Source organism: Chenopodium quinoa, unplaced genomic scaffold, assembly GCF_001683475.1.
Source record: "Chenopodium quinoa cultivar QQ74 unplaced genomic scaffold, ASM168347v1, whole genome shotgun sequence".
Taxonomy (NCBI): Eukaryota; Viridiplantae; Streptophyta; class Magnoliopsida; order Caryophyllales; family Amaranthaceae; genus Chenopodium; species Chenopodium quinoa.
The window spans coordinates 2333567-2356566 of record NW_018743669.1 but is presented as its reverse complement, the minus strand read 5'-3'; the positions used below and the strand labels follow the sequence as shown (position 1 = coordinate 2356566).

The 23000-nt window shown below is 35.4% G+C and overlaps 3 protein-coding genes, 1 non-coding gene and 1 pseudogene across 4 annotated transcripts; 2 read left to right on the top strand and 3 right to left on the bottom strand.

Moving 5' to 3' along the window:
* The first annotated feature begins 2609 nt into the window (after positions 1–2609).
* On the top strand, positions 2610–2682 carry TRNAE-CUC. The gene has a single exon. It is a non-coding gene; the product is annotated as a tRNA-Glu (tRNA).
* A 6479-nt stretch (positions 2683–9161) lies between these two features.
* Positions 9162–9792, top strand: LOC110683326 (putative pentatricopeptide repeat-containing protein At3g11460, mitochondrial). Its single transcript, XM_021859671.1, has 2 exons — positions 9162–9603; positions 9752–9792. Exons 1-2 carry the CDS (start codon positions 9162–9164, stop codon positions 9790–9792), a joined length of 483 nt encoding a protein of 160 aa, XP_021715363.1.
* On the bottom strand, positions 9470–11840 carry LOC110683577 (pentatricopeptide repeat-containing protein At1g05750, chloroplastic-like). The gene is made up of 2 exons (XM_021859978.1): positions 9904–11840; positions 9470–9565 (listed from the first exon to the last, which is right to left on the bottom strand). The coding sequence occupies exon 1, from the start codon at positions 11444–11446 to the stop codon at positions 9905–9907; it is 1542 nt and encodes a 513-aa protein (XP_021715670.1). The 5' UTR covers positions 11447–11840; the 3' UTR covers positions 9470–9565; position 9904.
* An 85-nt stretch (positions 11841–11925) lies between these two features.
* On the bottom strand, positions 11926–16299 carry LOC110683576 (annotated as a pseudogene).
* Positions 16300–21064: 4765 nt separating this feature from the next.
* On the bottom strand, positions 21065–22407 carry LOC110683575. The gene is made up of 2 exons (XM_021859977.1): positions 21294–22407; positions 21065–21104 (listed from the first exon to the last, which is right to left on the bottom strand). Exon 1 carries the CDS (start codon positions 22284–22286, stop codon positions 21567–21569), a length of 720 nt encoding a protein of 239 aa, XP_021715669.1. The 5' UTR covers positions 22287–22407; the 3' UTR covers positions 21065–21104; positions 21294–21566.
* Positions 22408–23000: the final 593 nt, after the last annotated feature.

Below are 23000 nucleotides of genomic sequence, written 5' to 3'. Positions count from 1 at the left end.
ACTTGTTAAGTCCGTATATATATTGTATTTAGTTTGGTTAACGGGCTACGTTAAGGCCCTTACTTTAGGTTGTATAAATACCGTGATTACTCGTCAATACAAACCAAGGATTCACATTCTTGACATGGTATCGGAGCCAAAACACTCCAAAAACCCTAAAACCTAAATTTTTGTCATTAAAATAAGTATCTTATCTATTCTTCCAAGTTTGGCCCTATAGAGTACTCGAGAACATATAATCATACTTGTATAACAACGTACATAAAAAGTCAAAATAATATACGAATAATATAACTTGAGATAATAGATCCATGGAGTATATCTTATATACTCTGTAGTAGTTATGCATAGAGATAATTCACAATCCCATCATACAATACATATATTAACAATCCCATCATGCAATATAATGTATTTACTAAATACGGAGTACAAGTAATTGATACGGGTACTTGTGATTCAAAAGAAGATCCATGTAATAATTGAAGACTACAAGTAGTGTATGCATGCATGGCATGTATGGACGTATGGTAGCTAGTATCATCATAACTAAGACAAGAAGGTATCCATGTAAGTGAAGACGAGCTGAGGAGGGAAAAGTAGGTTTTCATTTTAGGTATGAGTAGAGCGTATCAAGTAGTTTATAGTATTTTTGTGAAGCAAATCAGGACATTAGGATAGTATCAAATATGTACGGTCACTGGTCGGTCGACAGTCGTCAGTCCTCTCTTCTTTATAAAGAGAGTTAACATGTTGTGTAGCTGTTAATGTTTACTGGCCCATTGCCCATGTGACCTGCACATGTCTTTTAGTCGTCTTGCATTATATTTATATGCATAACATAATCTTAGCTAACTGCTTATTTATTACCATTTTTCTGCCTTACCCAGCCACTCATCACATCCATCTTCATTATCACATGCGTTTTTATTATTTCACGCCCACGTTTTTACTACATGCCCCTTTTACATTTTTCCAAACTTTGGTCCAACCTTTTCTACTATGTAGACACGTAGTATTCTATGGCTTACGATTCATTGTTTGATAATATACTTTATACTTTATAGTTCTAGGTACTCGTTTTCTTTCATCTCTTACATGCATTTATTCATGTATAGCGTGAATTTGAAAAAAAGTGTTACAAGGTTAGTGTTACGGTTAATATTCAAATGCGAAAAACACATTACTTGTAATTGGGTTACTCAAAAAATAACTATTCAATTTGATCTGATTGAATTGATACTAAAGCAAGTGCCTCTTTGCCTTAGACAATAAGACAAATAGAGAAAATATGAAAGAGAGAAATGACGTAATGTAATGAGATGTTACAATAATACAATGAGAACAAATGAGTTTTAAAAATAAGAACCTAATACATGGGGTGAATCAAACAAGCAACACATACGTATAATCATATATTATGAAACATATATATAAAATATACTTCGTGTTATTAGATATCGTCTTCCCTACATGAAGTAAATACAATATAAAGGGCTACACACATTTATTACTCCTTAATATCGTCCTAATAACAATATCAATAATCTTGATGAGATATACACATACAAAAGAAAAATATAATTATGGTATTTTGGTTCTTGCAAGCAACCCATAATTAAGGTTTGGAGCTTATAAAGTTATAACTTGGTAATATAAGTATCATTTGTGTGTATGAAAGGTTAGACACTAGCTTAGTTTAATAGTACATACGTACTTTATTTCATTGTGTATCATTATGAAGTAAGTAAATGCTACATTGGTGGTCCAATACTCCAATATAAGATTTGTATGTACTACGTATGTGCAAGACAGAAGGGAAGTATAACGTAATAATTTATGGCAGTTTCTAGCAAGTAATATAATTAACAACAACGTATGAGGAAATCAGGGACTACTTCTTCATTTCATAGTCGATTATTTGCACCTAACATGCATTTTAAACATAATTAAGTCATACTTGTACTACACATTATTAACCTGAATTGAAGATTATAAATTAAAAATCATAGACAGAAAAGATAAGATATCAATATCCAGGATTTGGACAGGTAGGAAAAATATCCCAACAATGATTGGGATTTAAGTAATTACAATAACACGTTATTATTCAGATTAATTAACGTTACACAATATATATTCAGCACTAATGAACAAAAAGGCAGTTAATATTTTTGCTTTAACAAACTGTTTCTTAACAGCGCTACGTGACCCATTACGTTGGCTCATAATTAACATCAATTATTAGTCTCTCTCATTACTTTTATTTATAATATGATTCTATTATATATGCTCATTGCTTATTGCCGACACTACTTAAATGTTGATGACATACTTGTAATAGTTGTATACTTGTATGAATAATATGCCAAGTGTAATTATTTGTACCACTAGCTAGTGGCTAAGTTTTCTTTGATTGGGCAGCCTCGTTGAGTTTCTGTAACCCAATATATGGTGATAAACTGATAATAGCCAAATCGCCCCATATTTTTAAATGTGACAGTCGGTTGCTCATGGGCTGGCTTAACCCATGCACACTTTTCATATAAGCTTTGAAATTTTAATACTTTTTTCTCCAAATATTGTACTTGTGTATTAAAGATTAGCTCTCCGTTGTAGTCTAGTTGGTCAGGATACTCGGCTCTCACCCGAGAGACCCGGGTTCAAGTCCCGGCAACGGAATTTTTTGAAATACTAGGTTTTTTTTTTTTTTTTTTTTTTTTTTTTTTTTTTTTTTTGGAAATAATGTTAAAATCTTCGTTGAAAGCTAAAATGGTCAAATATTAAGTTCAGTGGATAACCTCTCACCCAATTTGATAAAAGATAAAAGAGTATTCTTAAACACAAAATTGAATACGAGTTACTTTTTACAAATCATATACTTGTAATACACTTCGTATTTAGGAGAATGTAATAAGCTTGGGTAAGAGACATGTGCACGAAAATAATACAAACAAAAAGTGCCACAAGCCTTCAACTTTTATTAAGAAGTGGCATTCCTTGGTTATGTAGGACTATAGGAGCCTAAAATAAATGTTAGCATTGCATAGCCACATATTACAATTTTCTGTTAGTAAATTAGTAATGCCTGATTAGCAAGGCTATTAAGGTTGTGTGTTATACTTCGTATTTAGAAGAGATTTGAACACTCCATAGATGTTTAAATTAAGCCTTTTTTTTAGTTTACATCAAATTGTTTAATTTCTTGAGTGTAATGAGTTCATGCATGACGCCAGCCAATGACTCCACATCAATCAGTTTCCCTTTTACTTAGTCTTTTTGTTACTCCATTAATATCAATTCCATTGCCACTATCAACACCAATGATTCAAACTCATCACATCATCCATATTTAATCGCTACCATCTTTAATTTCAATTGCATATAACATTTTCAGCAGTAAATCCTCTGCAAAACATAGCTTCTCACCTTATGTAATTAGTCAACCTATTCATGAGTTTGATACTCGTTTTACATTTTTTATTTTAAATGCCAAATATTCTATTTCTATAGGATAAATTACAAGGATATCTCTTTTTTCCGTCACAAAATTATGATCTTTACATACAAGTTACTCTGTAGTTTTGAACTTGAATATGATGATTTTTGTACTCAGTTTATATTTTAATAAGTGTTACACTTTGACCAGTACATAGTCTTAGGCAATTTAATTAACTTAAATAAAATAAGAGGTAGTAGGGTAGTTGGAGTATTAAAAAAAAAAAAAAAAGATAGTGGGATTGATAGTCTATTGAAAAGAAAAAGTTTTTTCTCTTCAGATTATTTTCAGTTCATTTCAGTTCTTAATTTTGTTCTCTCGTACTATATTCAGTTCAGTTCAGTTCAATTTCAATAAGTTCAGTTAAGTCAATCAAAACAGGCTTAATGAACGTGAGAGGAAATATATAACAAAAAAAGTAGTAGTGAGTTTAGGTGGGGATCATGAGAGGAGATATATATAATTTTTGCCAAAAAAAGAAGTGTAATACTTATTAAAATACGACCGAATTTAATAAGTGTAACATTTATTAAAACACGGAGAAAGTAACACTTTTATATCTCTTAGCTACCCTTACATATTTACTTTTGCACACAATTATCTTTCATCTGTGTACATTTTTTTACAACCATTTGAGTACATTTTTAATACACAACCTTTAACATCACTTAAGTTATTATTATTTTTTTCATACGTAAACTTCATTGAGAAAAATAACTAATTCAAAAAATAAATTAAAAAAAAATATTGCTACTTTAGTATGTAATCAAATTTGGAGTTATATTAATCGGCGGCTTATCACTACATATAATCTTCGTATGTCTCACCTTAAATTGTACTCCCTCCACCCCTAAATTATATTTCTATTTCTATCATTTATTCCTCACATAATAGAGGAAAATAGAAAGGTAATTTAGGGACGGAGGGAGTACCAAATATGCTAATTTGGCTACATTACTAAATTCAATGCTTAAGCATTTATTATTATACTCCCTCTATTCCATTAAACCTATTGTAGACAGGTTCTATTTTTCCATTAAAATTGTCCACAAATCTATATTTTTAAACCTTTATTCGGCGTGTATTTCTTACTTAATAATCCAAGTGCTTTGAATAAGCAAACTATGACTAAAGTAAGGCCAGGGGTAGTTAAAATTGGCCATAATATTTTACTGAAAGAAAATTACAAATTAAGAAAGAAAAAAAGATAAACAAGTCGTGGAACGTCATTAAAAAAAGATGTAAAAAACAGTGACTATAATATTATGGCCATGGGCACCAAAAGGAGAAGGATCCAGGAAAAGTCTTAATGTAGAAGCTGAGCAGAGGATCTGAGTTACCCTGAACAAACAGAGAGAGAGAGAGAGAGAGAGAGAGAGAGTCAATCACCAAATTAAAACAGCCCAACTCCAACTGTTTTATCAAATCTTTTCAACTTCTTTCTGCCATAAAATCCCTGCACCCCAAAACCCTCATCATTTGCTGATGTCATCTTCTCTCATAACTACTTTTCATCTACTGTACCTCACTAGCTGCCCATCATTAATTATGTGGCTGAGGAGTATGTATGTATCAACACGCTCTTCAACTCACGTGACCACCTTCTTATTTTAAGCCCATTCATCTAATGAATATGGACGTTCACTAATAAATTGTGTTTAGGAACATATTGTAAGATGTTTATATACAGATATACATTTTCACTTCATACATACGAAGTACAACATTACCTATATCAACTTATCAAGGCTACAAATGCCAAGATTATGCCCATATATATCAAGGTTATATAATTGGCCATGATATTTGTTTGATGTTGCTTAATGAATTTACAAGATTTACGTGGCTAAATAAGGCTGGAAAACAAGTTACACTGAATAGTTTACACTATTATCCTAATTAATACAACATATGATCAAAATGTATGAACATATGATTTAGATAATGAATAGTAGAGTCGTATATATGTAATCTAGCTAGATTGTCGTTCTCCAGACTCCACCTGGATTTTATTAAACGAGAATCGAGGAGGGAGATAGATTTTAAAACAGGTATGACGGCTATGCTCAGTGATCGTACGGTGACGTATAAATGTCAATCTAGATATGGAGTTTATTGCATGCAGATTCAGATATCACATATCCCTTCTTTTTGTAAAATTACTTCCCTCATTTTATCAATTTCATTTTTCATTTTTCTGTAAAGTAAAAATTCCTACAACTATTCAGATATGGCCGCACTATGCAATCATTGTATCATACACGTTGTAGTACTCACATTGTAGTATTAATCTTGTTGTACTCTATGTTTATTACTTCCTCCGTTTTTCAATAATTGCAACACATCCTTTTTCACAGTATTTTAAAAAAGTGGGTCTCATATTATTTTAAACACTTCATATGAAGGAGAGAGATTGTTAAGAGTATAAATAAATGGGCCATGAAATTATTATAAGGGAAATAGTATAACTTTTGATATACAATACTTTCCAATTATAGTATTTTGCAACTATTATGACATTTTCATTTTAGAGTAGTGTTGCAATTATAAAGAAACGGAGGAAATATTTATTAATTAATTAGAGTAATGCTTCTAAGATGCACAATATATAAATCAAATTATTATTTATGTAGAAAAAAAATATATATACTTGTACAAATATTTTTGAAACTAAATAAACACTAATGACACATTCAAAAATATATAAACTACGGAAAATATTTATCATATTTAAAATATGATCAATTATTTGGAATCAATACACATGAAATAATATAGATATAAGTAATAATATATATGAAGTATACAGTAAAAGATATGGAATATATGTGAATCACAAATAAATATACTTCGTAGTTTTTTAAGAAAGTGAATCACAAACAAATATTTTCTTAGGAAAGTAAATCTTGATGACTGTTTTAGTTTTATGTTATGTTATTGAACTATTGATTATTGATTTTTAGCAATTTTCAATTCCCACATGTACATTTACTTAGATATAGAAATTCCTATAAAAAGTTACTTTTCACGTTGTAAATCAAACAACTTACTAAAAAAATCCCATAAATATAAAGTAACCAATATTAATCCTGCATGTGAATTTCTACTTTCTTTATTAAGTGAACATTACCTTGGTATTAATAACTAGCCCTAATAGAATCCCACCCACAGGCCACAGCACCCTCACTCCCTATATATATATTGAATGTCGGAGGCAAAGTTAAGCTTACCATCCACCCTAACTAATTAGTTAAGCTGCTTTTTCTCTGTTTTCTTTTTCTTAAAGTTTATTGAAAACTAAGATGGCTACTACTAGCACTACTATTGCTCTCAGTTTGCTTCTACTTTCTGGCCTTTTCCTCATCGATTTGCCTTCTGCTTCTGCTCTCGGTATCTCTTTCTCTCTCTTGTTAAATATATTTCTTCAATTTGTTTTGCAATTATACATCAAACATATTACATATACATACATTAATATAAATAAATGATATGCTACTAAAATATATAAATTGTGTATTGTTTGCAACAATAATGCAGATTGTACACCCGGATATGAATGCAACTTTGCTCAAATGGCTGTTGATGCTCGCCTTGATCTTCATCTTCCTAACAGAAAGGTCACTGCCTAAGTATCACACGTACTATTTATCATATTACCACAATATTCTTCTTCCAAAACTAAATAAATTAAGAAATTGAATTTGCATGTAGTGTTGATTGTTTTTTTTAATGCAGTTTCTGATGAGACATGAGCTTATCAAAAGCCCAACAAAGGCCCAACTATGGTGATGAATTGAGGACAGTCCCTGGTGGACCAGACCCAATACACCACCAAGGCAGTCCTCAAAGAAGGCCCAGGAACAGTCCATGATCTTCTTCTTTTATAAGGGACCTCATCAAACTTCTACATTTTGGGTTTAATTTTGAAGTTGAAAATAGTATTATATACTCCTCTAGTAGCTAAGGATCGGACCAGGATGTTTCGTTTGTGCCATGTCAACTTTTTGTCTACTAATTTTCATCCTTTTCTTGGTTAATGCTTTAATTTGTCTTTTTCAATATATAACAATAGAAATTTTCTGTTAATTTTCTATTAGTACGTAATTACGTATCCTTATAATGTCATTGTATGAAAAGCAATTATGTTATACTTCGTATTATATTAAACTTCCATATAATATCCCTTTTTTTGATAATTTAAGGACAATGCTTGAGTTTAAATCAGAGACCACTTGAGATTAAATAGTGAAAATTTTGGGTATGATGCATGGCTTAATTGTAAATAAAATGGAGAAAACGTAAAGGAAGAAAAAAAGAAAGAGTGTTGCATGGAATAGGAAAGGTGATATGAAATGAATGATAAAAAAAGGAGTTTTGAGTGAAGGAGTGAACTGGACTGCAGGTATCAAATGGAGGTAGAAATTTTGAAAGGTTTAATTTGTTGGAGGAATCTCTAATAATTAAAACTCTGATCCAGGCCAGTGTATTAACATCTCTTAATTATTACGTCATATTTGTACAGCTAACATTACCTTTCAAGTCACATTGAAGTTTGACATATCCATATTGGACATGATATTTCTACATTATTTAACATTTGTAACTTGTAAACTGCACCACACCTAACAACTTAAACCAAGTACTTGTATGTTACTTTAATCTATATATGTGAGTACATGACTATGTATGATTGATTGTATATTTGTATGAATGCATGATCATATGATTCGTATTATCTCCATTCTACAAAATTCCTATATATGGACTTCAATTCATATTGCAGTTTAATTCCTATATATGAACTTCAATTCATATTGCAGTTTTCCCTCACAAAATTTCATCTAATGTAATTTCTTGGAAGTTGATCAATAATATCTTGCTCGGCACACTATCTAACTTTGATGAGCATATTACCTTTAAATGTTATTAGTCCGAGCCCCCTTTCTACTTAATAGGGAGTACTGATTAAGGGTTTTAACCGCAAATTGTACCCATACTTACTAGTTTTAAGATTAAAGTAATTTTTATAAATTTTCACATAACAAAATAGAAACATTGATTTTCCTCAAAGAAAAAAAAAAAAAAAATTAGTCTCAGGGGTGTGGAGTACCTAACATAACAGTCTTGTAATTGGGTAAATTGGCGGGAAACAAAGAAAGATAGGCAGTAGCAATTGAGAAAGGCAATAGCCGCAGCAAAGGAAGAAGAAATGGGTCTTCCTCGAGACATTCCTTCCTACGCTTCGCTACTGGAACAATGTTGCAACACCAAGAACCTCCATAAACTCAGAATACTCCATTCCCAAACTATCAAACTCGGCTTTTCTCACAATGACTTCATTCGAGCAAAGCTCGTCTCTTCTTACTCCGCCTCTTCTCAAATGTCCGATGCTCAACTTATATTCTCTTTTACAAACCGTAAATCCACCTTTCTCTACAACACCATTATCAGAGGTTACTCTTCCACCAATCAATTCCATCTTTCTCTCGCTTCTTTCCATCAAATGCTTCAATCACGCAAATCAATTGACCTCAACACCCTTCCCGCTGTTCTTAAATCCGTCGCCGCCCTTTCTTTTCTAAGACTTGGCCGCCGACTCAACACTTTTGTATTGGTACATGGGTTCAGTTTCGATCTTGCTCATTGCAATGCCTTGATCACAATGTATGGTAAATGCGGTGACTTGCAGTCTGCGCGTAAGGTGTTTGATAAAATGCCTGAAAGGAACTTGATTACTTGGTGTGCCATGATGGGTGCTTACGGAATGCATGGGGACGCTGATGAGGTGTTTTGGTTGTTTGATAGGATGTTGGATTCCGTTGTTCGGCCTGATGGAGCGACGTTTACCACAGTGCTTACGGCATGTAGTCATGGAGGAAGAGTAGAGAAGGGGGAGGAATATTTTGAGATGATGGTTAACAGGTTTGAGTTGAGGCCAACCAAGGAACATTGTACTTGTATGGTTGATATGTTGGGTAGAGCTGGCAGAATTGAACAAGCCAAAGGGGTTGTTGAGAGTATGGAGATGGAGCCTGATGCTGGTTTATGGAGGGCTTTTCTTGCAGCCTGCAAAATCCATGGAAAATATGAGATTACAGTCAGAGGTAAACATTGGACGCTACAAGATTAGTGTGATTACTAACTACACCTTAGTTGTTTTGCTGTTAATGTTTCTCAGAAGAGGGTAGTTGATAGGTTATCCAATTTCCATTGTGTGTACTGTAACTATTTTTGGTGTGAAAAATTTGCTAGACATGGTATTTGCTAAAGAGTATGTTGGAAAATATGTATAAGATTGTACAAAATCAAAAGCAAGTTATCAATACAATCTGGATTAAATAAAATGATGTGTCAAACCAATGCAAGAATTTATGAAATAATCCTGGTATTGGAGTTGAGATCACCTTATAATTCTGGTTTTGAAGCTTCTCGAACATATCCATAATTCTCCAGTTCATATGACAGAAGCTTTAGAATTTCATAGATAGAATCTGTCTCCGAATGAGACTTGTTACTGGCCATGAATTCATGAATACTACCCTCTATTTCAATTGAGCTTACTCCAGGTCTCTTTTGTATCCCACGAGTTTTCATTTTTCTTCGAACCTTGTTTGCACCCTCCCAACTTCCAATAGCAGCATACATATTTGCAAGCATCACATAGTTTGAATCAGAGCTTGGATCCAACTCAACTATATATTTCATGACCACCTCTGCTAAGCCAATGTCCCCACAATCTCTACACGCTGCCAATAATGATCCTAAGACCACTTCATTAGGCTTCATTGGCATGTTTTTTATGACATTTAACGCATTCTCTAACCTCCCTGCACGGCTGTAGAGATCAACTAAGCAACCATAATGCTCAATTCGAGGAGAAAGATTGTAAACTCTTTGCATGTCTTCAAAGTAAATGAGCCCTTGATCTACAAGACCAGCATGACTGCAAGCAGTAAGAGCACCGGTGAAGCTTACTCCATCAGGCTTGAATCCTTCTATCTGCATTGTTTCAAAAAGCTTTAATGCCTCTTCAGCATGACCATTAGCAGCAAATCCACCTAGCATCGTATTCCATGATACCAAAGTACGAGTTGGCATATTGTCAAAAACTTGATGAGCAAAATCTACACGGCCACATCGTGAATACATCTCTATCAAAGTGTTACAAAGACGAATGTTATCCTTAAACTCCTTCCCCATGACAAACCTATGAATCCACAACCCTAAAGTAAGCGCGCCTAAATTAGCACACGCAGAAAGCACGGCAATAATGGTTACATAATCTGGGTCAACCCCAGAAAGTAGCATCTGATAGAAGCAGTCCAAAGCCTTGTCATCAAGACCCTTCTTCACAAAGCCACCAATTAAGACGGTCCAAGAAACCACGTCTTTAATAGGCATTTCATCGAACAGTTGGAGTGCATCATCAACCTTGCCATTCTTCATATAGCAATCAATCATAGTATTCCAAGACAGAGAATTTTTATCAAAAATCTCATCAAAACAGAGTCTTGCGAAATGAACAAAGCCACATTTAGAATACATATCAACGAGGGCAGTACCAACCTTGACGTTAAGGCTATTAAGGGCCAATTTTCGAAGATAGGCATGAATTGGAAGAGCAAAGTGTTTAGCTTGAGAAGGGTAATGGGCAATGGCAGAGAGAAGAGTGATGAATGTAATATGATTAGGGTGAATTCCAGAAAGTCGCATTCGATTGAATTCATTGAATGCTGCAGAAAGGTTGCCGTTTTTGGAATGGCGAGCAATGGAAGTAGTCCATGGAATAATGGGGACAACCTGTTTGTGGGATTGCCTAAGAGAGATGTTGTTATGCTTTGGAGTCAGACTTTGGGTTGAATTTGAAGGCCGAATTGGCGGGTGTTGATGTTGCTGGAGTTGTAATTGGACTTGGAATTGACTTGGAGTGCCTCTGCTAAACCCCATTTCGTAGACTCCTATAATTTGTTCAAAAATACTGACTATATGAGCTAAACTAAAGTTTGAATTATTTCAAAATAACTCATACTTTAGATTATTATGAGTTTATGCACTTATGACAACACCCAGTAAATGTTTTTTTTTTTTTTTTTTTTTTTACCAAAAGAAAAAGGATTTTATTATTAATAAAAGATAGTCAAACGGCACTTACAAACCATTCTTAGAAAATCTAAAATTCCAATTCAAGTACTCCGTACAAATCACCTTAGAACTAGTTGCATCGCAGATTCGATCAACAATCGCCTTAACAATACAAGTACATCGCAGATTATATACATTAACTTTTTATTAAAAAAAATACTAATACTTTGTATATTGTTTTTATCAAGTATCAACCCATCATTTAATATAAACAGTAAAACATCATTCAATTCACTCTTGGTAATTCTAATGAAAACAGACTCCATTGAAAAATAAACCAAAGGTAATGAAACTCCTCAAAATTATAGTATTATTATTATTATCATTATATTAATTTGTACAGACAATGAATCACAGGACTGATATTTTACTACCAAATCCGAGGGGGTTTCTTCTAGATGTACACACTAAGAAAAACAAAAAAATTTAATCAGCCAGATAAAAGCACAAAAATTCTGAACACCAAAATGTGTCAGATTGTGATACTACTCCAAAGAGAGGAGAAACTTCCATATAATTTAATGGAGCAAACTTATTTGCCTGATGTATAAAGGATTTTCTCTAAAATTTAGACTTATCGGGCATCCGCTGAAGTGAAAGAGTCTGCAAATCCAGTAGGCCTCGCAGGTATACTTCCCCTGCTATCATCCATGCTTGCACTGCTATTCCCCTTGCTTTTATCTGCTTCATTTTGCCATCCCTTTAACATCTCTCTCAGAGGCAGATTGTAATCAATCCCTGAGTAATCCTCAACATCTTCATTAAACGGCTTCCATTTGTCTACTAGTGATGCAAGCACACTCACAGCATGCCCCATATCTGGCCGATGGTTCGGGTCTCTTGCAGTGCAGTGCCTGCAAGATCAGCTATTATGCTTATGCTTTCGATAGCATCTTCTTTGATGTCCAGAGCTGAATCAATTGAGGGCATTAATGTCTCTTGGCTTGATTTTATTCTCCAAAACCACTCGGCTAAATACCGGCTCTCTTCAGAACGTTCCTCATCAAGTGCCATCAATCCAGTTAATAGTTCCATTAGTACTACCCCAAAGCTGAAGACATCAATTTTAGTTGAAACCTTCCCTGTGACTGGGTTGGAAATGACAAGAAGCAAAAAGGTTGGTAAAAATATCTCAAGGCCAAATAATACGGAGTAGTATGATTCAAAAAGTCAACCAGCAACATTTATAATTAGATTGACAAAACACCAGAGAATATAACTAGTAACTTTTAAGGTCAGCTACAATTATACACCCCACAGTAGCAATGTATCTTCAAAGAATGTGCATTTTTTCCACAGAATTGCATAATCAAATGAATATATACAACAAATGCTAAGTCCAAACAGTACCAACAGAACCATTTATATTCGGAAAATCTAATGAAGACTTGAGTATATGTGCAACCATTTTTACTGAAGAATGATGACATAATTTATGCAACATACTTTTGCACCTTTAAACTCTACCAATGTCATTACTGTGTTGCATATAATGTTGATAAAAACAAAATGAAAATACGGCTTTGTATTAAAATGATAAATTAAGACAGGCATAATAATTCATACAATGAATGCAACATACCAGCATATTCAGGAGCAAGGTACCCAAAAGTTCCTGCAAGTCTGGTTGCAACAGATTTCTCTCTATCAGGAGCAAGTTTCACCAACCCAAAGTCAGAAACTTTCGCCCTAAACTCGTCATCCAAGAGAATATTGGAAGATTTGAGGTCACGGTGTATGAAGCTTTGATGTGCTAAGGTGTGAAGATATTCCATCCCTCTTGCAACGTCCAAAGCAATAACAAGCCTCCTTTTCCAAGACAGAGGTTCCAAATTAAGATTTTTCCAATGGAACAGATGCCTGCTTAGAGCCCCATGAGGCATGTACTCATAAACCAAAAGCCTTTCATTGCCTTCCGTGGAGTAACCAAAAAGAGACACTAAATGGCGATGCCTAACCTTAGACAAGACTGCAATTTCAGACTGAAATTCATCCAATTGTTTGCTGTTAATCACCCCAGCCTCCATTCTCTTAACTGCTATTATAGTCCCATCTTCAAGTTCTCCCTTGTAAACTACTCCAAACCCACCACGACCAAGTTGATTTTCCGGAGCAAAATCATTGGTCACTTTACGAAGAACCTGAACTGAAATAACCAAATTTCCAGATTCTATTACATGAGAATTAGAATTTTCCATTGGGCTACTGTTTCTACTCCCAGAACTACTACCAGTTTTGGTAAATAAGCTTCCAGTGTTGTTACTCGAGACTGCAACCTTAACCATATTGTCTGGATCATATGGGTCCTTTGGATGAACAACCACAGAACAAGGTGCCTCAACAGTAGCATTATTCTTCTTACAACAGAATACATACATCAGGATCAAAAGAAGAATAACCACAACAGCAGCAGCAATAGCAGCAAATACAATAATGAAGGCAACTCTTTTTGATTTTTGAGGTTTGGTTTGTTCTTTCGAGGAAGCACTTGAACTTTGCTTCGAGGCAACACCAGGGGAATGTTTTTTTACAGGTGCAGGTGCTCTCACACTTCCTTGAGACAAGCCAGGGGATGGAGTTGGTAAAGGGGAATCAGCCACTGGTGGACTACTAAGGGGTGGTGGATGATCAATAGGAGAAGGAGATTTCCCACTATGGTTAGAAATAAGAGAAGGATTTCCATCAATATCTACCTGAACACCAGCATGGAATTTCGGCAAGGGAGGTTTGAAATTGTTTTGGGAGACATCTAACAATGTCAAAGACTTTAACTGAGTAATGTTGGCAGGAATTTGACCAGTGAGATGGTTTCTTGCCAATCTAATTTGACGCAAAGAATCCAAGGTAGCAACAGAAGGACTAAGAGTGCCACTAAGATTTCGATTAGGCAAATTAAGAGCTACAACTTCAGAATCAGAATTGCAGGTGACACCTAACCAAGACCCTTTACAAGGATCATTACCAGACCATTGAGAAGCAAGAGAAACAGGATAATTGATATCAGCAAGAAAATCTAAAAGAGCATTCACATTTGGTGCACATAGTAGTCCAGGTGTTGATTGACAAAACGAATTCGAGTCATAAGAAACATTACCAGACTTGAACTTGGGGATAGGACCCATTAACATGTTGTTATTCAAATCCAACCTCTCCAACTCCAATGAAGCCAAACTTTGAGGGATTCGACCGACGAGCTGATTCCCATTGAGATCAACATCTTTTAGTGAGATTAAAGTACCAATACCCTCTGGAATAGTACCAGTGAAGTGATTCCCATGAAGCCAAAGTTGAGTAAGATAAGTCATTGAAGCAATGACATCAATGGGCCCACTCATTCCTCCACCTTCCTGATCATTCAACCATAGAATCTGCAACATGGAATTGTTGAAACTCATGGGAATAACTCCAGATAGCTTATTATAAGAAAGCCTCAAAGCAGTAAGAGAAGGCAATGAACCAAGAAATTGAGGCAATGGACCAACCAAATTACAATTAGTCAATGAAAAATTAACCAAGTTGGTTAATTGAGCCACATTAGGAGGCAATGACCAGCCTTTTGTTGCATTAAGAGGGTTATTATCTAATTCTAAAACCCTAACACTAGTGAGACCCTCAAAGAAATCAGAAGGAATTTCATCAAAATTGTTGAAATCCAAGTATGCAAATTCCAAGTCTGACAACCCATTAAAAGTTGGCAATTTCCCATGAAATTGGTTCCTTTGAAGACCCAAATTGGAGATTTTGGAAAGCTGGTTGAATTCAGCAGGAAGAGTACCCTTAAGACCCAAACTCTGAACTTGAATTTGAGTGACCCGATTACCCGAACAAAACACATGTTTCCATTTGGAGCCACATGGATCATCATCCTTTGGCCATTCAAGGAGCTGTGGATTTTGCAGACCTTTTCTGAAATCATTCAGAATTCTCAGATCATTTGGATCAGTCACACACCAAACCACATGGTCCAAACAAAAACCCAACAATGCCAGCCACAGAAATAATAAATTCTGTTGCTTTTGAATCATCATCATCATCAACATAAATTGGTTTGCACAAATGAATTACATCAATGGCCAAAAATGAAAACACATTTTGGAGGATTCAATGTATGTTTGAGGATTTAAAAGAAGTGTAATGGGGGATGAACTTAGTGTTACGTAAGGAATTATGAAAAGAAAGATTAGATTCAGACAGAAAAAGGAAGAAGAACCCTAAATTGATTAAGTTTCTTAAATGGGAAAATACAGAATTGAATTGGGTGTTAAGAGTGTCAACAGGAAACTGTAGAAGAAGAGTGAATTTTGGTTGGGAAAATGCCGTACAAATGGATTTGTGTACAGTTTCAGACTTTGAGAGTGTGTGTTGTGTAAACTCAACTGTAATAGAGTGAGATTGTTAATTACTGTGATTAAATTAAATAAATAATAATCACGGAAAAAGCCATATTTGGTGGGGATAACTGTCGCTATTATTATACTACGTAAAAAAAAAAAGGACCCTGAGAAAATGCCGCTTGCTGAGGGTAAATCAGGAATAAATACAAGAAACAAACAATGTTGCACCTTTGTTTTGTTGTGCTCAAGAAGCTTCTCACCGACACACGTCATGCCTCTCTTCAGTTTCATCCTACATTCCATTCCAACTGTTCTTATGTATGCTCCACTTCTAGCACACAATTTGGACTATGTTTTTTTATTTAACCATTTTTCCAACCATTATCAAAGGAGTAAAAAAAATCAACCTAACTCATCCTTCAATTTTAGAAATCAATGAGAAAAATTGTTGTTTCGGGGTTTTTTGATGTGTCCTGCGGGAGAGTTACAATTCCAAGAATGCCCTTCGACGCCTGTGCCTGCAAGATCACGAAGACTCCTGGGGGTAGGAGCTCCGCCTCCGACGATCAAGTTAGTAAAGATACGGGAGGTAGAATGCACGTAATGTAGAAGTTACTTCTCGCGTAATGGGAGAATTCTGCAATTAATATTGCTCGGGGTAAGTGTTTTTCTTTTTGAGGAGTATTCAATGTGAACAACAAATGTTCCAAACCCCATTAATGAGGGTCCTTCCACTATTTATAGTGGGGAAGGGATGGTTCCCCTTTTAGGGTTTAGAGGACACGTGTCAGCAGAGGATTGGAGCCCTGCTGACCAACGGCTGGATGCCACGTGTCACTAGGCCATTGGGCCACGTGTTTAGGGTATTTTCACCCCAAACATTTGCCCCTCACTGGTGCTGACGTGGCAGGGTGCCACGTGGCGCCGGTGAAAGGGTTTTTTTTTTTTTTATTTTTTATTTTTTTTTAACTCTTCAGATTCCTTTTGAAGGATGGAAAAGCAGAAGGCGAAGAGTCACGACTTTTCACCTTCTGGGACAAATTCTATAAATAGGAGAAGATGTCCCCCGAGCTCTCATTTACAAACTTTGCCAAATTTCTGAAGATTTGAGAGCAGCCGGCAATTTGAGAGTTGAGAACATTCGGAGTTGAGATTCGTTGAGAGCAACCGGTCTACAGACCGTCTGGGTCGTTGCAAGCTAGCCAAAGATTTTCGAGAGGGTAATCAGAGAAACCCAGCCGGATTTTGAACCGCCTGCGTCTTCGCAAGCATCCCAGAGAATTTCCAGATCTTCTTCTAGGTACCGTCTCTATTCTTTCTAGCTTTTTCATGAATTTCCGTTTGAGTCTTTTACTCGCATTTTTGTTCATTGGTCCCATAAGTAGATGGACCCCTTATACCCATACCCGGAACCTAGCTGTGAACTCAGCCGGTTTATTAGTACGGCTGAGTCTAGAACTGGGTCTGCCGCCTCTGTTCTTTGGGACAACCCTTTTTCAACACCCATATCGACCGACTCTGTGTCTGTGCAGGACACAATGGCCAGAATCCGGTCTACTGCCAGAGATCCCAACTACAGAAGTGGGAGCTCAGATGAGCAGCCGCCTGAGGTCCCAGCTTCAGGCGGTGAAGTAGAGCATGGAGAGGTAGAGCAGAGAGGCTCACCCGGGGGCGCTCCTAGCACCCCGGGTGATAGCATTTTAAACGAAGAGAGTGCTCCCCTCCAGGAGACCAGAGAGCAGGTAGGCTCTGTGATAGGCTTATCGCGTACCTAACAAAAATAACCTAACTATTCCTTCTAACTATGTAGTAGGGCAAGTAAGGATCGAATCCCAAGAGACTATGGTTCATTCAATTAATCAGACTCAATTAATCACTAAGCACGTCACCAATCAATAATGGATGATAATAATCAACTAATATATTAAATAACACAATTAACTAGAGGAAATATTAATCAATAAACTAAAGCATCCAAGATCAAGCATTACCACGATTATGATTGATAAACTAATAAATCTACCCCCAATATATAAATCAATTGACAAGAAGAAAAGCAATCCCTAATAATAATACCAAAGGTCTCTTCCAAGTTATCAATGGCTTCCCAAATTAACTATCAAGCCTACTTCCGTGGAATCAAGCGAATAAGGGACATTAAACACCATGCCTAGATTCCTAATTATTCAATCATCTACTTCCGTGATGATCTTCAAACCCTTAATTGGAATAACCTAATCCCGTTAATACCCAACTTCCGTTGCAATAAGAACAAAGGGATGATAACAATACTAATTATTCCTAATCTAGTATTGGCATAAACACAATCAATTAAGCATGTCAATTGGGATTATTATTGGGGAATTTAAAGTTTTAATTCATGCATCAATCATAATTGGGCTACCCTAGATCTTGGAATAGAAAATCTACTCACACATATTGAAAGAAACAATAACAATCATGAATATGGAAAACATAATTGAAAAGCAATTATAATTGAAAGAGAATGAAGTAGAAGTGAATACCAAGGATTCTTCAATTGAAAGGAATTAAATTGTTGAAAAACAATGCTCAAATCTAATGGAAAGAATTAAAATTGCTTCAAAGTAATAAACTAGAACTCTAGAGAGAGAAAGAGGAATAATGGAAAACTTAAAACTTCTTTCTAATGAAGATTACAAGGGGTATTTATACCCTTAATGACCTAAAAATAAGAAAATAATAATACGGAGTGTCGCATAACTGTGCCCGGTCCAACCGGGCAAGCACCTCCCGATCGGGCGGTGAGAGTACGGAGTTGCTTTCCTTCGTAGCACTTCTTCCACCACGTGCCCGGTCCAACCGGGCTGACCTTGCCCGATCGGGCGCGTGGGGCGGTCTTCATAAATTGCTTTCTACCTTAGAAAATACCAAAAATCATCGAACTCCTATGTGCCCGGTCCAACCGGGCGGACCATGCCCGATCGGGCACGTAGAGGCTGCAGCAAATAGTTTGTATTTAACTCATCTTAAATCAGTCATAACTTCATATCCGGAGCTCTGTTTGAGGCGTGTAATATATCGTTGGGAAGGTCTTCAAGTCTACTTTCCAATGCAATTTGAATCACTCCATTATCATTTGTATATCAAAAGTTATGAGCATAATAGTGAACAGGTGTCATATTTGTCAAGTATTTCATCAACGTTTTGCTTCATTTTCACTCAAGTTCGTCTCGAACACATGATTTGATATTCTTAAGCAATATGTTTTCATACTCCATGATTATTATACTCAATATTAGCCAACCATACTCCATTTGCATATAAATCACCTGAAATTCATCAAAACACACAAACGAAGAGTAGTAGAGCACAACTTAAGCAAATAATGCAAATATGCACCAAAGATCTCTAATTTTGTAATAAAATGAGCTTAGATACCCACCTAAAACATGTGCAAAATAGGACTTATCAAATTCCCCCAAGCTAAACTCTTGCTTGTCCTCAAGCAAGACAATTAACAATAATCAACAACAATCAACAACCAAACAACATGCTTCACCCCATAATGCAAAATCAAACAAGGATTCAAAATCGAAATCAAACGAGCATGCATCCTAATCAACCAATCAAATTACTCAAACCGTCGATCCACCTAATTAATCGTCAAATGAGACCAACCATTTATAATTCAAGAATCGAAGACTAGAGTATCTCACATCGGTGGTCACTCAACACACTTTTTATGTGGCGAGCTAAAAATGAGCTCGATCTCTCACCATCCCCACCAACAATGCAATCCCCCCATCTCACAACACTCGCGTGTTTAGAGGGTTATAATAACGCTCAACCTAGTCAATGTCGACTTGAAATGCAACATATACTCCAGCATTTTGACAAAAGACTCAATTCACATGAACGCAATGCTATGCACGAAGATCGGAAGGACTTTGTGAAGCTTGTAACGTAGGTCGGGAATAAGAATGGGTAGGACAATAATTTGGGGAATGAGAGCTATAATAGTCTAACCGGGGGGAACTATCAAATGCGATGAGTCACACCTCGATTCATCAACTTCGATCAATGAAACACAAACCCAATTACAATGAAAACACAACCATCATCTCATCCACCTACATTCTCAACTCTTCAACCTTCTTTTACTTGTTTGCTTCATTTCTTTATTTTTTTTTTTTTATCTTTTTATTTTTTTTATTTCAATCCAACAATTTTTCATTTGAAACTTTTTCCAAATATTTTTCTTTCTTTTCTTTATTTCTCTCTTTCTTTTTCAAGAAATGTTACTTTTTTTTTTTCAAGTAATTCAATCAAACCTCCTTTTCTCACTTTTTCTCTTCTTCTTCCTTTTCTTTTCAATATTTTCGCATCAATTGCAACTTGAAACAGAATCACGCAAAAATACCGCATAAAATAGCTCCCCCAAGCTAGACTTGGGAAAAGTAATCAAATTGGGGCCAAGGGGTAATTTTTGTGGAGTTAATGAAAAATATAGTCAAGCTACAACATGGGTAAGCAAGAAGGGAACTGATGTTCTAATTTTGTCTGGAGGCTACCTAATGAACATGGCCTTCGTCATTTCAATGTGCACGTGCAATGCATTACGACACACTACTAAGAGTCTAAAGTCAAAACTAAGATCAATGCTACACCAGGAACTAAACACACACAAGAATGAATATATAAGGCTCAAGCCTCACGGTTAACACAGTCAAGCTCCTGAATCATACATAGTTAAATAACCTTGACTCCTACTAGGGATCAACAAATTCAAGGTCAAATCATGATCTTTTAGTCCACTATGCAAGTCTTTCAATCGAAAATAAATCAAAACCTTTTGGCATAAAGGATAGGGGCACAGGGAAGTAGTTCAATGGTCGTTGGCCGTTCATTATCATGATTCTTTTATTTTTCATTTCTTTTTCCAGAAAAAAGCATTAAACCTTACTGCTAGTGAAAACACACTAAAGTAGAAAGAGAGAGTGAAAGATGTACCTTGTGTACACAAGAACTTCCCCCCAAGCTAAATCAGACAATGTCCTCATTGTCTTAAAGGGAAACTTGTAGTCAAACCTCATCTTCATCATCACCCAAAATAATGTCACCAAAGCCTCGAGGATTGCAATGCATCTCTTTGGAACAAAATTGAGCAAAAACGAAACAAAGTGTTAGTGGGAAAAAGAATAAAATTGAGTCATGTGCACTGTTTTGATCATAACTTTTGATGTATAAAATATAATGCAGTGATTCTAATTGCATTGGAAAGTATACTTAAAGATCTTTCCAACGATAGGTCACATAAAAAAAATCCGATAATTAACCAGAAAGTTATGGCCTGTCGAAATTGAGCAGTTTTGCTGATCCATACGCGCGCCCGATCGGGCGAGCTCTTCCTGATCGAACTCGAACGCAGTCCAGCGAATTCTTCTCCTTTTAAATCAGCCTTTTAGATCAAAATCTGCACCAAGAGAACTCCCACAAGCATAAGATGTACTCTCCTTACCTCTCTAAGAATCAAAGAAAAATGAAAACACACAAAAATTAGAAAAGACTAAAATAAAAATAATGAAATACGGGTTGCCTCCCGCAAAGCGCTAGTTTATCAAGGTCTTAAGCTTGACCATTCTCCTTCCATCAGAAGAATTTAACGCCTTGAGTAACTTATCATACGCTCCTGCAAACATTTCATTAAGCACTATATAGGGCTCAATTGCAAGCACAGTAATCCTTACATAGAAAAGATTAGGAGCACACAAAGATAACTCAAGGTAAAAAGAAAAATCAAAAGAAAAAGATGAAGATACACCACAACCTTCTGCTTCCTCCGCTAAAAATTTAGAATTAATAGAACGAACATGGAGGTAGTCTTGTTCTTTATCATCACCCAATAACGTCTCTATTATTTTACGCTCACGAATAAGTTCATTAGCAAAAGAAAAAGAATTTTCAACCATTGGTTCTACAACCAATGACTTTTCAACCAATGGTTCTACAACTAATGATTCTTCTTCTATTGGAACCAATGATACCTCAACCACTGATTCTATAACCAATGACTCTTTAACCATCGGTTTTTCAACAAATGATTCTTCCTCCGACGTATTATACAAATTATGATAATATTCATCATGAATCCTCCAATAAATTTCATTTAGAACAAACCGTTTTTTAGAATAATCATATATGAATGGAAAGATTCTAAAATCATCCGGAGCTCGAACAAAATACTCACTATAAGGGCAATCAGGGTTTTCATGATAAAGATAATAACAAGAACAATGGCCAGATGCAAGACGTGACAATAAATCATCCATCTCCAAGGCATGTATATCATCAACTCATAAGAGAAAAAGAAGTTAATAATAGCCAAAGCAACAAACCAAAATCTTAGCAAAAACGAATCACAAATAATTAGATGAAAACCGTTAGTCCCCGGCAACGGCGCCAGAATTTGATAGGCTTATCGCGTACCTAACAAAAATAACCTAACTATTCCTTCTAACTATGTAGTAGGGCAAGTAAGGATCGAATCCCAAGAGACTATGGTTCATTCAATTAATCAGACTCAATTAATCACTAAGCACGTCACCAATCAATAATGGATGATAATAATCAACTAATATATTAAATAACACAATTAACTAGAGGAAATATTAATCAATAAACTAAAGCATCCAAGATCAAGCATTACCACGATTATGATTGATAAACTAATAAATCTACCCCCAATATATAAATCAATTGACAAGAAGAAAAGCAATCCCTAATAATAATACCAAAGGTCTCTTCCAAGTTATCAATGGCTTCCCAAATTAACTATCAAGCCTACTTCCGTGGAATCAAGCGAATAAGGGACATTAAACACCATGCCTAGATTCCTAATTATTCAATCATCTACTTCCGTGATGATCTTCAAACCCTTAATTGGAATAACCTAATCCCGTTAATACCCAACTTCCGTTGCAATAAGAACAAAGGGATGATAACAATACTAATTATTCCTAATCTAGTATTGGCATAAACACAAT